The sequence below is a fragment of the Phaseolus vulgaris genome, chromosome 1, assembly GCF_000499845.2.
Source record: "Phaseolus vulgaris cultivar G19833 chromosome 1, P. vulgaris v2.0, whole genome shotgun sequence".
Classification (NCBI taxonomy): domain Eukaryota; kingdom Viridiplantae; phylum Streptophyta; class Magnoliopsida; order Fabales; family Fabaceae; genus Phaseolus; species Phaseolus vulgaris.
The window spans coordinates 39,775,237-39,790,128 of NC_023759.2; the positions used below are offsets into that span (position 1 = coordinate 39,775,237).

General features: G+C 32.7%; 1 protein-coding gene across 1 annotated transcript; it reads left to right on the forward strand.

Moving 5' to 3' along the window:
• Positions 1–496: 496 nt before the first annotated feature.
• LOC137814205 (basic helix-loop-helix protein A-like) lies at positions 497–14,736 on the forward strand. The gene is made up of 7 exons (XM_068616799.1): positions 497–855; positions 1,079–1,333; positions 4,775–4,871; positions 5,164–5,178; positions 6,247–6,303; positions 6,391–6,793; positions 13,597–14,736. Exons 1-7 carry the CDS (start codon positions 752–754, stop codon positions 14,391–14,393), a joined length of 1,728 nt encoding a protein of 575 aa, XP_068472900.1. The 5' UTR covers positions 497–751; the 3' UTR covers positions 14,394–14,736.
• Positions 14,737–14,892: the final 156 nt, after the last annotated feature.

Below are 14,892 nucleotides of genomic sequence, written 5' to 3' on the forward strand. Positions count from 1 at the left end.
ATTATGTGTTTGAGATGAACGATAACTAACTCCAGACATTCATATATATTTGGTTGATAGTAATTAACTTTTACAATAAAATTTTTTTACTAACGCATAGATTTCAATGATTGAAAAAAATATTTGACCGCTCTCCGTAAATAAAAGCTAATTCATTATAAAGAAAAATAGTAATTACATTTTTTTATCCGCAAATAGTAATTACATTGTTTACATTTTTAATGATTAGATTTTTAATATATTAATCTATAATTGAAAAGTTATATATATATATATATATGAAAAATATCCCAGTCTCTTTGTACGTGAGACCTATTATAGGGACATGACTAACGTTAAAATTCTTTGAAAAATTGTTGGAAGGGAAAAAGAAAAGTTGTTTTTGGCACTGTTGAAAAATGTGCATGTATGACTTTACATTTGTAATTTACTTTATAACGTAAAAAAAAAACACCGTCAATTTACTCTTTATATTATATATTCTCACCTCAAAGTCATACTTTTCTAAAACCCTTTCTTCTTCTTATGCACACAAAAGAATACGAAAGTGTAATTACCATTGTTTTAACCTTGTCGTATGTTGTTGTTGCTGATGTAAATATGTTCGATTTTGAAGTCATGAATAACGACAAAGTCCAATGATCCATAATCGCCTGTTCCCTTATTTTGGAAACCCCGTAGCAAAATTTTCTCACATTTGGTAGGAAGATAAAGAATCAATCGAGGGAGTGGTAGCTGCTGGGAAGGAACAATGGCTGCACCGCCAAATAGCAGGCTTCAAAGCATGTTAAGGGCTGCAGTGCAATCAGTTCAGTGGACTTACAGCCTCTTCTGGCAACTTTGTCCTCAACAAGGGTACCTTACCTACCAACCTTCTCCATTTTAGGCTTCTTCAAATCATACTTACACTGACCCTTTTCTGATTTAAGTTTTGATCTGCATTTGAATAAGTGTTTACATCCCTTTTCTTGCCACAAGATTGATTTTCACACAAAGCAGATCCAATCATCTGAAGAAAACAATGTTTTTCATGATCAATAGCCAAACTGATTATTGAAATATAACACGATTTTGATAGGATTTTGACGTGGGGTGATGGGTACTACAACGGAGCAATTAAGACTAGGAAGACAGTTCAAGCAATGGAAGTGAGCACTGAAGAAGCTTCTCTGCAAAGAAGCGAGCAACTTCGAGAGTTATATGAATCGTTGTCTGCTGGAGAAGCAAACGCTCAAACTCGAAGACCATGTGCTGCTTTGTCTCCTGAAGATCTAACGGAATCAGAATGGTTCTATTTGTTGTGTGTATCTTTCTCCTTTCTTCCTGGTGACGGGTAACTCCACTTCTCTTTCTCTTTCTCTTCTTTATCAACCCTTCAACTTTTTCTCATCTTTAACTTCATACATCATTCATTCTATCAAATGCGTTCTTCATCTTTCATTTTTGTGTTCTTTTTAAGAGAGTGATTCATGGTTGCTAGATCTAAGTGCAGTACAAACAAACAGAGATGATATATATTTACTCCTTTAAAAAAATACAACCAATTGACAATTTCATATATTAATGTTTTAAACATATATGTTTATATTTTCATATATATTATTATGTAGTTAATTAGAATAGGCTGTAAAACAAATGTCAAAGTATAATTTTTGTATAAACAAATCAAACAAACTAGCTATTAGTTAGGTTTCACTTTTGGGATCAAACATTCTCTCTCTCTCTTCCCACTTGATCATACGATGCTAGAAATAAAGTCCAAAAAGGTTGTGATTGTTAGAGATTTGAGATTCTACTTTTGGGAATGAGATGATTTTTCAATCTACTTTCTTTTCACCATATCAAATTTTACCGTTGAAAACTGTTTTATAATTTTTCTAGTGAAATAAATGCTCAATTTTATAGTGAAATGATTTTTGTTGGATTTATTTTAAGGAGTCAATATATATCCTCAGACATTTTAGTCTTAAATATTTTTAAAACCTTTCATTTCTCGAACATTTTATAAAATATATTCTAATCTAATGCGTTTTGTGCAAAAAATGGTAATGAAAAGTAAGATTAAAAAATTGAGGAACTAAAGGATCAGCAATGTTCATATTCTTTGAAACTAATTAACCTAGGGATTTACTCACAAAAATATATCTCGGTATCCATTCTTATAAGTCGGTGGAGGCTCAACTTTAGTTAAAGCTAAAACAAAAGAAAATTGCAATGATGATTTGAAGCATTCAAAATACAAAATTTTTCTTTCTTGTCGCTTTATTTTCTTTTCCACAGAAAATAAAGTTACCCTTGGTGAATTATAAAGGCAGACCAGAGTGTTGTTTAGCCCTAGCTTTCGTTAAAGCCAGTTGAAAAAGGGAATTGCTACAATTTATACGTTCAATCTTTGGAAGAAAATAAAGCAATGGTCAATAACACAGCTCGAGGCTCTAGCACTTCCCTTAGAAAAGATATGGTTCCTTTCAGTGAAACAGATATAGGAGAAGAATTGTTGGTATAGCAGCTGCAAAACTTTAATATTCAACCAATTCTGATAACATCATTTCAAAACAATCATCATTTTTTTTACTTACTATGTTTAAATTTTGTATAAACTTGGAACTACTTTGCGGCATGATAACTTGCAAAACGATATCTATATATATATATATATAACACTTGGAACTATATTTTAAGCACATGCAATTGCTCCTCGCATGCATGATTGTCATACACAGTGTTCGATAACCACGCGTCCTTTTCATGGCTTCCCCCAACTTTTACCTTTTGAACGAATTACCATGCTTTGTAGCAAGAGACAAGAGTTATAACCGAAAAAGGAAAAAAGTTATCGGTCCCTCTCATGCCACTTCATAACCAAGGCTCAAATGATGTTGCTTTTCTCCCTCTCCCCAATGTCTGTCCTTCTGGTCTTTGTTTTTTTTCTAGGATAAGTTTTTTTTATTAGCAAAAGAGTAAAATCAATAAATAAACGTGGAACAGAGATGTTACAAATGTAGAAGTTATGTTTGCTAGTTAATCTTCAGAAACCAATAATGACCTATGAAAACGTAATTACACTCGTCCCTGTAAAGATAATTCCAACAGAAAAACAAAAAAGGAAGTCCAAAAAAACTAAAGAATCCATAGGTTTTGGTTTCCAGCTATACCACCCTGCAACATTTGATATATCTTCTGTATCTTCTAGGATAAGTTTACGGATCCTTAAGAAAATATATATAAAAGAAAATTGAACAAAATTTAATTTATATATAATTTCTATTATATTAGTTTTTCTTAGAAATAATTATCAACTGTCACTATGTGCACTGTGGTCAACCACTGAACCCTTCTTGCATTCTCCAATGTTTGGTGCGAATGCTATGTAACTTACTGAGCTCGACATTGTTAAGAGAAAAGGGATATTAGAAGGGAGATTGGAAAAGAATAATATATCATTAATGATAATTTGCACATGTAAGATATAAAGAGTGAAAAATGACTAAACTTATTTAGAATAGAAAACACATGACTAACTAAGTAATTATTAGTTTTCAAAGATTTGTTGCTTGAAAATGAGCACCAGTGAATGACTTAGTTAACAACTCAACAATCTGATGAACTGATGAGTTTAACATAAACCAGTTTTAGTTTAGAGGATTGGACTGATTAATTTTCTCATAAATTGAAAGTCAATATCAACATTTTGGACTTCCCGTGATGAGCAGGATTCGAACAAGATGAATAGCTTATGAGAATAAGATAGAAACTAAGTTGGGGTATGGAATATAACATTTGTATGAAAGATGAGGATTACTTGGACAACTCCAAAGGAACATGTTATTATTTGGTAAAGTAGATTTGTGTATAACTATTGAATAAGACTGAAAAAGTATCAAGTTGCATCAAGTATGTACACTTAATCCAGAGTCTAAAATCTAAGAATCATTGCATTTTCACTTTTTAAACTTTATCTGGGGCGTCAATTCATTAGTTCTTTCGATTTCAATTGCAATTTCCCCTTCCTCTCATCTTTACCTTAATAGTTTTCACACTGCATACCCTTTTCATTTGGGAAAGAATATATTAGATCTCCAAGATTTGGTTGATAATTAAAACAGTTTTAGGTGATAAATGTATGCATAACTTTTTTCAGTTTCACCCAAATACTGTTTATCTTTAGATTAAACTTGGTGATTGATTAAAATGGAAATGAGTTTTAACTTCAAAACTAAATTAATCAATACACATAAAATTGTTGTCTGAAAAATGATGCAACATTCACTACAAGAAAATCATGAAATAGAAACCAATTTTTGGAAACCAAAATAATTAGTTGCAATAGTAATTAAATTAGAGACCATTTTAAAAATTAAATAAAAAATTAGTTTCTATTATTATTAAATAGTTTCTAAATTGGTATCTAATTAGCAACCAAGGTTTAACTACCAATTATTTAGTTTTTAAATTTGGTTTTTAAAACCTTGATTGCTAATTAGATATCAATTTAGAAACTATTTAACAATAATAGAAACTAATTTAGAAACTAATTTTTTTTTTAATTTCTAAAATAGTTTCTAATTTAGTTACTATTGCAATTAATTATTTTGGTCTCTAAAAATTAGTTTCTATTTCATGTTTTATTACTGTGATATTTTATCGACTATTACATTAAATACCTACCTTATTTTATTTTTAAAAATTTGTTGGAAGGATTATGGTCCTGGTTTTGTTTAAAAAAGCATTAGTTTGAGAAAGAACTGATTGATGATGATGTACTATATATAAGGTTGCCCGGAACAGCATATGCCAGGAGGCAGCATTTATGGCTCACTGGTGCAAACGAAGTAGAAAGCAGAACATTTTCCAGAGCTATTCTTGCCAAGGTACTTACCAATTATCATTTTATCCATCACTTTTCGGCACAATTCCCAGCCACTGCAAACATGTACTCAGAAGAGAAGAAGGAAAAAGCAATATGTCCTTTTTTTCTAAATAAATTATTCATTTTTCATTACTTCAAACTCTGCATTAAAGCTTTTTTTTTTTCTAGTTCACGCCAATGTTTTCTGTACCATATATCGTTATGTAATATTTTCCATGCATATAAGAACCTTCACTTACTAACTTTCTTCTTCTCTCTCCTTTTTCACCCATGGCAAAATCTTCCACGCCCAGAGTGCTCATATTCAGGTGAAAATTTTCCCAATGGCTTTTCCATTTCTGGTAGACATCGTTAAATATATTTTTTGTTTCTTAAAAAGGCTTTTTTATTAAACTGGAATTCGGTAAAGTAAAAGAAAAGAGGTTATCAATTACATGAAAAATACTATGATTCAACGTACAGAGTCTGCCATATAAAGTTCCCAGAACCCTAATAATACAATAGGGCCAGAATAATAACAAGACTTTTGTTTCTTGAAAACTATTTATTGTGGTATTTATGATAAATATATTCTACATATAATTTAATTAAACTACACAAAATAAACTCTATTAAGCAATTAATTTGACAAATATAAATTTTGACATGAAATAACCTAATATCCTCACATATTAATAGAGCAAATCAAACAACATTTTAAAATAATTTTTTTTAAATTAATTAAACAAATTATTGAAGTTTTTTATTTAAATTTTCCCCCTAAAATTTTAGAGATAGAAAGATACTGGTTATATTATACTAATCAGTTTTGTTTAATATTAAGCAATCGGTCTACAAAGCTTAAGGATACAGGTTTTTTGACTGAAAAACTAAATTGGTCTCAGGTTTTTTGGATTACAACATATAGTTTTTCTTGTAATAGAGTTAGTCCTTAAATGCTCCAAATTACTTAATGATAAAAAAAATAAACAATGAAATACAAACTTTCAACCTAATTGGAAAAATGACAAAATAAAGAAATATAATTGTACGGTGGAATGCATAAAGAATGAAAAAGAAAATGAAATGCATAAAACACTACTTGAAAAACGTAATAGATTGAACCCGAGATGCTTTTTCTAATAAAAATATATAGTTATTCTTAATAAACTAATATTATTTATCAAGTATAATTAAAAACAATATCTGTACGTACGTCTTCAGCGATGACGTCAACCCGACTAAAAAGCGCGCATGCATGCATGCATGCATTATCAAATGAAAATCTTGAATTATAATTAGGAAGAAAATTCAAAATTGAATAATTTTGTAACAGTACTTCAAACATAGTAAGACATTTTGGTTATATGTTAAAGTTTGTGGCATGCAAAGTGCAGACAGTGGTGTGCATTCCTGTGTTGGAGGGCGTGGTTGAGTTGGGCACAACTGAGAAGGTAATTAATCAAGAAACAAAGATTGTGTTTATTCAACAAAAGATGACCTAAATTTAATGCATGCATGTTTCTTAACTAACCAATTAGATGGAAGAAGACATAAATTTCATCCAACACATAAAGAGTTTCTTCATAGATGAGCAGCCTCCAACGGCAAAGCCTGCAGTGTCAGAGCATTCCACATCCAATCCCACTTCTTCTTCATACCCTGTTCTTGTCACTGCCACTACTGTCTCACCCAACCAAAAACACATCAACGTGGTTCATAAAGGAGAAGAAGAACCCAAGTTCAACTCTGAAGCAGGATTAGTAGTTCATAACACTTTCATACCCACCGAACTAATGGAGCTCGACACGTTGCAGGAGTTTAGGGTCGTGTCACCCGGAGATGGCTCCCACCACTTGGATTCCTTCCCCACAGAGGAATCCATGGCACTGTGTTCTGCAGGCTTGGAACTTCTTCATCTTCAACTACCACCACAACCTCCAGGTAATTATATTATATTTTATGTATAATATTCTAACATTTCATTTTTCATCATTATCACTTTCTTTTATTTCTCTCTTCATTTCACTTGTATATGTATTTTGGTATATTCTTATTAACGTATTAGGATAATTTGCAATTTTTAAGATCATTAGTTAGATAAATTATATTTTGTTAGAAAAGACTATTATTTAAATAATTAAAAATTGGTTATTAATTTATATAGGCGTTTAGATGAAATTTCAATAAATCTATATATTATTGAAAAAAGTATAACATTTCCTCTCTTTTTTAGTTATAAATATTTTGAGACATTCAAAGGATCCCACTAATGAATGATGTGAGACAGTAATTAATTCATTCAATATATATAGTATACTGACACTTTATATTATATTATATTTTATATATATATATATATATATATATATATATATATATATATATATATATATCTCTTCATGTCTACAACCAAGAGCCTAAGTCGTGCTGCAATTTTCTTAGTGAATGATCTCTTCCCCACTCTAGTATTCGTTGTAAGTATCATTTTCCACTCCTCTCGTCATCTCAACTACCTGCGATCCTTTCATGTCAATTGTCCTTTTTTTTCTTCTGAGTTTAAACTTTCCAAAGGCCATTCTTTCCCCACCTACTACTACTTTGGTCTAACAGTCAACACAACTTGCAGACCAATTGTAATAATTGATAAAAAAAAATAACGTGTTATAACATCTTTTTATATCAATTCTAATTCATATATATATCACAAAAAAAAACATTAAAAAAACCAATTTTATATAAAAAAAATAATTAGTTATTATAATGACTAAATTAGAGTTTTTGTTACGAAATTTAGAATCTAAATAATTGGTAGTGTTTAACAATAATAGAAACTAATTTAGAAACTCAAAATTTGTTTGTCTCTAAAATGGTTTCTAATTTAGTCATTATAGCAACTAATTATTTTTTTTCTCTAAAATTAATTTTTATTTTAAGATTTTCTTTTATATATATAAATATATATATATATATAATATTATATTTTGAATCAATACAAAACAAATTATATTTTGAATCGAGAATTTTTTTACCTAACAATCCTCATAATGCATCTTACATTTTCAAAATATATTTTTTTTACTCTAATTAATTGCATCCATGCAACAACCTTTGACTCTCACAATACTCCCTAAGATTTGACTGGAATGAGAGAGAAAGCAAATGAATATTGTGGAAATAAAACTTATATTACGTGATAAAATGGGTAGAGAACATATACATGAAAGAGAGAGTGAAAACATAATAACAATACTAACATCACTACTAAACTAATAGCCCCCCAAGTGCATGGAGGGGACTATGGGACAGACTGCCGACAAGATCTAATCTTGCTAGAAGAGGGGTGCAAGTGAGTTCTCTGACTTGTGTGTTTTGTCAGGCTTCTGATGAGTCAACTCAACACATGTTTGTAGAATGTCCCCTTATCCAACGAGTATGGTCCCAGTGCCTTAAGTGGATAGGAATTCTCTTTGTCCAACATAAGGACTTGAAGCACCACTTTGAGAGTTTTCACTTATCCTTTATGACTACCAAGCAAAATCAGGTTTGGAGAGGTATATGGGCGGTAGTTATAAGGTGTATATGGGAGCAAAGAAACTCAATCATTTTTAAACAAAAGATTGCGGATGCAGAAGAAATTTTCTTAGTGGTTCAATTGAGATCATGGTTGTGGCTGAAGCATAGGGCTGGTCCCTTCAATTATGCTTTCTCTGATTGGCATCTAAATCCTATCATCTATATTAAAAGTTGTTGCTAACTATTGGGAGGTAGACTACTTGGGGTATGCAGTGTAAGCATATGTTGAAAAGTGTGGGCTATGCAGGCCACATAAAAAGGGGAGATATGTCTAGTGGAGGGAGTAGAGCTGGGGGAAGTAGCATCTGTCAGAAGTTCTTTTTTTGAGGTTGTTGTTGAAACTGCTACATAAGGCATATTGGAAGCAGAATTTTAGGAATTGGCTGGCTAGGAAGGCTAGTAAGGGTATAGGGAGTTTGGTGTTAGGTATGTAAATGAAGTAAGGAGTGGAACGTGGTCAAATGAATTCTGTAGGTGGACATGTAAGGTGTAGACGTCTAAGGTCGTTGCTGGTCCAGGGAAGATGAACAATGTCTAGACATTGCTTATTAGCAAACTAGAATGTGGAAGGGAGACCCTGTGCTAGAATTGAGCTGTTAATATGGCTAAATAAGAGGTGGTGTTGGATGGGTGTGCATAGCAGGGTAACTAAAAGGAAGTTAGCACAGGTGGAGGAGCTGCTAGAAAGTTTAAGGGGCATATTAATTGGGGTTAGAACTGGTGAATGAAGGAGCAGGGGGAGTACATGCTAATATATACTAAGGCAGCTGCGTTACTTCTTGGATAGCAACATAATATGCAGCTTTAGAGAGTCAGCCCGCAAGGTAAGCAGAGCAGTGAAGAGTGGAACTTGGATAAGCTTGTTCGGTTAGTGTGAGTAAAGAATTCGGTGGAGGGGGAAATGAAGGCATGAAGCGGTTTGCAGATCGACATGTGGCATTCTCTATGCCTATATAAGCTGATGTTGTGTTGGAACATCTAGGAAAATGCACGTGGTCTCTGAATCATTATGTCTGAATGCTTATTGGTGTATATAATGCTATGTGCCCACAATCACTTAGTGTGCACTTAGTTTTGAATAGGCACCGAAGAATGAGAATGTGTAGACGCTATCTTTGTTCCATTGGTATAGTTGGGTCTGAGATTGCTGTGTAGGTGTAGGTGTTGGAGTTGGCCTCATGGTTATGTTATATGAGTCGGCTGTAGTATTAGTTCTGTGGGTTTTTGTATACGGGTTGAGGTACCCCTGAAGTACCTCCTTTATTATATTTATTTTTTGCTGATAAAAAAAAACGAATAGCCCCCCATAAACTAATGATGGGGTTAGGCATAATCATTAGTCTATCCATGAGCTTATGAAAAGAAGTTCCAGTGAGAGGCTTGGTGAGAAGATCTGCGATTTAGTGATGACCAGGAATATGTAAGAGTTGCAGATCTTGTTGTTGAATAGATTCACGAACAAAGTGAAGATTGAGATCAAAATGTTTTTATTTTTAGTGCATGATAGGGTTAGCAACAAGCAAAACGACACCAAGGTTATCACTGTAAATTTTCGGTGTAGGATAAGATAGGCATAATTCATGAAGAAGATTACGAACCCATTTATTCTCAGTTAAAGAAGCAGCAATATTGCGATACTCGACTTATGTAGTGCTACGAGAGACAATCTTTTGTTTGTTTGAAGCCTAAGCTATTGAATTGAGTCCCAAATAAACAGTGTATCCAGAAGTGGATTTTTAATCATCTAGGTCAGATCCCCGGTCAGCATCGGCAAAGGAAGTGATGTTGAAGCATAGAGAAGGTTGAAGTAATAGACCATGTGATGTAGGGCTAGCAAGATATCGTAATATGTGGTTGACAACTTTCCAGTGGTGAAGTTGAGGATGATGAAGAAACTGACAGACTTTGTTGGCACTATATGATTATTCAATACAAGTGATGAGAATGTATTAAAGTGAGCCAACAATGGATCTGTATAGAGAAGGATCATCAACGGTTGTGGTTCCATCCCGTGTGAGACGAATGGAAGATATCATTGGCGTTGCTTGTGGTTTGGATGACAACATTCCTGACTTTTGTAGCAAATCCTTGATGTACTTTTTTTGAGAAAGATGACGAGAACCATTGGGAGTCCACGAAGCTTCAATGCCAAGGAAGTAATGGAGCCTACCGAGATCTTTGAGTCCAAAGTGTTGTTGTAGTGAAATAATTAGTGATTGTATAACACTACGAGAACTTCCAGTTATGAGAATATCATCAACATAAATTAGAACAAATAATGTAATATGTGTGTCAATTTTGATAAATAAAGATGAATAAGTTTCTGTTGATGTCAATTTGGTGAATAGGCCATTTGTTGGACAAAGCAATGGTTAAAACAATACGTATGGTTGTTGGCTTGATCACAGAGCTAAAAGTTTCTGAGTAATCAATGTTGGCATGTTGATGAAATCCTTTGGCGACAAGCCTAGCTTTGTGATGTTGGAAAGAACCATCAACGTTGCACTTATTTTTGAACACCCACTTACAACCAATGGACTTGATATCAGATGGTGGTGAGGTGGGAGTCCAAGTATGATTGGCACATAAGGAATCATAGTCTTCCTGCATTGCGACAACCCAATTATTATTTTGAAGAGCCTCTTTGAACGTTGAAGGAACAATGTTAAACTCAGTATTAAACACTTGAGGTTTAAAATACCAGATTTACCTCTGATGATCATTGGGTGAGCATTCTAAAGAATAGAAGATGTATGGTGAGGTGATGAGTTGATAGTAGGAGGAGATAGAATCGAGGGTGATGGTGATGCAAAAGGAAGAGGAAGGATGATGCGAGGAAGGGGTGGAGGGTGATGCAGAAATAGTAGAGTTGATGACAGTTAAATGATGAGTAGAGAATGTATCTTGCATAGCAGGAGATTGAGTTGTATCAGATGAAATAAAACAAGATGAGTAAGGAAATACATATTCATTAAAAAGAACATGGCGTGTAATGTATCTCTTACCAGATGGAGATTCACAAATATAACCTTTATATTGTGGATTATAACCAAGAAATAAACACTGAGAAGAACAAAAATTCAATTTATTTATGAGAGGGTAATATGCACAACCAAAAGTTTTATAAAAATTGTAATCAGGTTGTGTGTTAAAAAGCAAATGATAAGGAGTATCAAAATTAATAACAGATGATGGTAAAACGTTGATAATGTTCACAGCGGTGGTGAAGGCCTTACCCCAGATTTTATAGGGAGATTGGCGTGAGCAAGAAGAGTTAATCCAACATTTGTTATGTGACGATGTTTGCGTTCAATAGATCCGTTCTGCTCATGGGTATAGGGACAAATCAAACGATAGTGGATACCATGTTCAGCAAGATATGACTTTAAACACAAAAGTTCTTTGACATTGTCAGTTTGGATATTTTTTAGAGTAAAACCATTTTGGTTTTTAGCCAAGATTTTAAAGAATTTAAAAACTGTACTAGCCTGAAATTTATGATGTAAGAGATAAAATCATGTGTATTTAGTGTAGACATCAAGAAAATAAATGTAATAGTAAGAGCCATTAGAAGAAGTAATGGAAGATGGATCCCACATGTTACCCTAAATATTTTTTCCTACATCTCATTCATTTAATCTAGTGTGCAATCTTCATTGTTTTTAAGTCAATATAATCCTTTTTCATCAATAATAAAGGGTTTTATGATAAGGGGGCTGTTTTTGTCAAAGGTTTGCTAGCTTTTTAGGCATTTAATATGCTTGATTTTTAGATAAGAATAACGAGTTTGAACGTGTTGCTCATTTGGTATTTGATCTTTAATATTTGCCTTTGACTTTGAATGAGTTTTATTAAAAATCCTCTTATTACACTAGTTATATTTTAATAGATGTAGGAAGTTTTTTTATATTACATCGATGGATTTATATAAGTTATAAAACCAAAATGAAATTTTGTATTTAATTTAAATAAAAAAATTTGTTTTAGTAATTTGGAATCTGATCATTGTCTTTTGCTTCCAAAGTAGTCTTATCCTTAATACTAATAAAAATACTGGCTTCTCATAGAAAAAATATTTTCTAACGTTATTTATATGTTCCTTTTATTTACATTAAATTTAATAGTGAGCATTAGTCAATTTCCATTTTTTTTAGTCTAATAGTCTCGTAATAAAACTAAATTGAATAGGCATAAATGTAGAATTTTTTTTTTCATATTGTCTAGTAGTCAAGTCAAGTGACAGGTTGATTAGTTAGTAGGCGTATTGAGTAAGTATATGTATACATATAAGAGAAAGAGGTATTTGACAATGATGTCAAAATTTATATTTTTTTTTAAATCAGCAAATAATAAATAAATACAAATATAAAAGAAACCCTAACCAACAAAAGTTCAATTATTTCTCCAAAAAATATCTCAAAGAAAAAAATTTAAAGTATCTTTTTTAGATAAGCCTCTGCAGACTTATTCTTATAAAAAAATATTTTAAAGATTAATCAGAATATCTTGCAACAAGAATATGAAATAAATCTATAGTTTAAATGTCCCTCGTGTATATAAAGTATTACAAATAGAGAATACATGGTAAATTGATTGCTTGTGTGTGTAAAATTTGAATCATAGAACTAACTCTTCTTTGAAACCTTATTTCCTCTCTTCTAATAAAAATTTTCATTCTCATCTAATAAATAATTGCAACTAATCTTAAGAAAGTTTTAAAAAATCTTGAATATCTTCCTTGGAAAAAGATATGTTATTCTTAACAAAAGCAATTGAGAGGAATTATTTCACATTCTTAACCATTAGATATGGAGACATCTTAAGCATTAAGGTCGATAGAGATACTAAAGCATCAATTACTAACATTTTTTCAGTTGCATAGTTCAATTAAACTCACTTCTCAATTATACTTTGAAGGGCTATATAAATTCACCCCCTACCTTTGCGAGCGTTGTCTGAACTTTTTACTGTACGCATCATTTTATTTAAAAAAAACTAAATCTATTTCTTTGATAATATATTCTTAGCTTATAAAATAAAATTTAAATGTGTTGTACAATATAATTGTTTTTACACTATCATTTAATCATAAATTATCATATAATTAATAACTATTTTAAATTTTATATTTTCTAAGTGATATTTATAACGTTTTGTTTTTTGTTTTGCAGAACATCCTCCGACAGAAAACATAGCACAAGGCGACACAGACACTCACTACTCTCAGACAGTGTCCAGCATCCTCCAAAAGAACTCTGGGTGGTGGCCGGACTCACCCTCCGTCAACCACCTCACTGATTCCTTCCAATCAGCTTTCAACAAATGGAACTCCGGCACCGACGAGTACCACGGTCACTTTCACATGACGGTGGCAGACGTCACCTCTCAGTGGCTCCTCAAGTACATCCTCTTCAGTGTTCCTTACCTGCACGCCAACCGGCTAAAGGCCAAGGGGGCGCCGTCATACGAGACCAGCCATGTGATGGCGGAGCGCCGTCGGAGAGAGAAGTTGAATGAGAGGTTTCTGACTTTGCGTTCAATGGTACCGTTTGTAACAAGAATGGACAAGGCATCCATTCTGGGAGACACCATCGAATACATAAAACAGCTAAGGGAGAAGATTGAGAGGCTGGAGGCACGTGAGCGGCACCCGGGGAAGAGGAGGATGGGGGAGGTTGAGGTTTCGATCATAGAGAACGATGCACTGTTGGAGTTGGAGTGTGTGCATAGGGAAGGGTTGTTGCTGGATGTGATGACAATGTTGAGGGAGTTTGGGGTGGAAGTTATGATGGTGCAATCATGGGTTAGGGATGATGGAGTGTTTGTGGCAGAGATGAGGGCCAGAGTCAAGGAAAATGGTAAGGGGAAAAAGACTATTGTGGATGTAAAGAATGCCCTAAACCAAATTATACCCCGTCATATACCCCACCATGACCCATACACACTGCCTTCCAATGATCATTTTTAACCATGCATTTGGACTTTAATGGGGTGAGTATGTGTCAACTCAATAAGTTTGTGTACAAATTTAATTCATTATATATTTGGTTAACTGAGTACGTGAATTGATCATGTAAAATATCATGGACTTGCATGGGGGTGGGGGATTCTGCTATAGCCATCATTGTCCTCCTTAATTACCCTCTGCATGTAGTATACTTTGAAGACTGGGATAATGATTTTGTAAGGAAAATTACCATGGACATTCATTATATGTGCCATGTTTGTTGTATTGAATATTGATATCATCGTGAGTTCTTATATAATTTTGGAAAAATAAACATAATTCAATATATATAATCTTCAATTTTACTTAATCTCTTTCTTAATAATTTTAACATGCTTATAAAAACACGCATTCATAAACAGAACGGATGTAATGCAACATCCATAAAGTTTGTAAGCAAAAAAAAAAAAAACACTCTACAGTAAGTCCAAATTCCTAACATAATATCTAAAAACTAAAA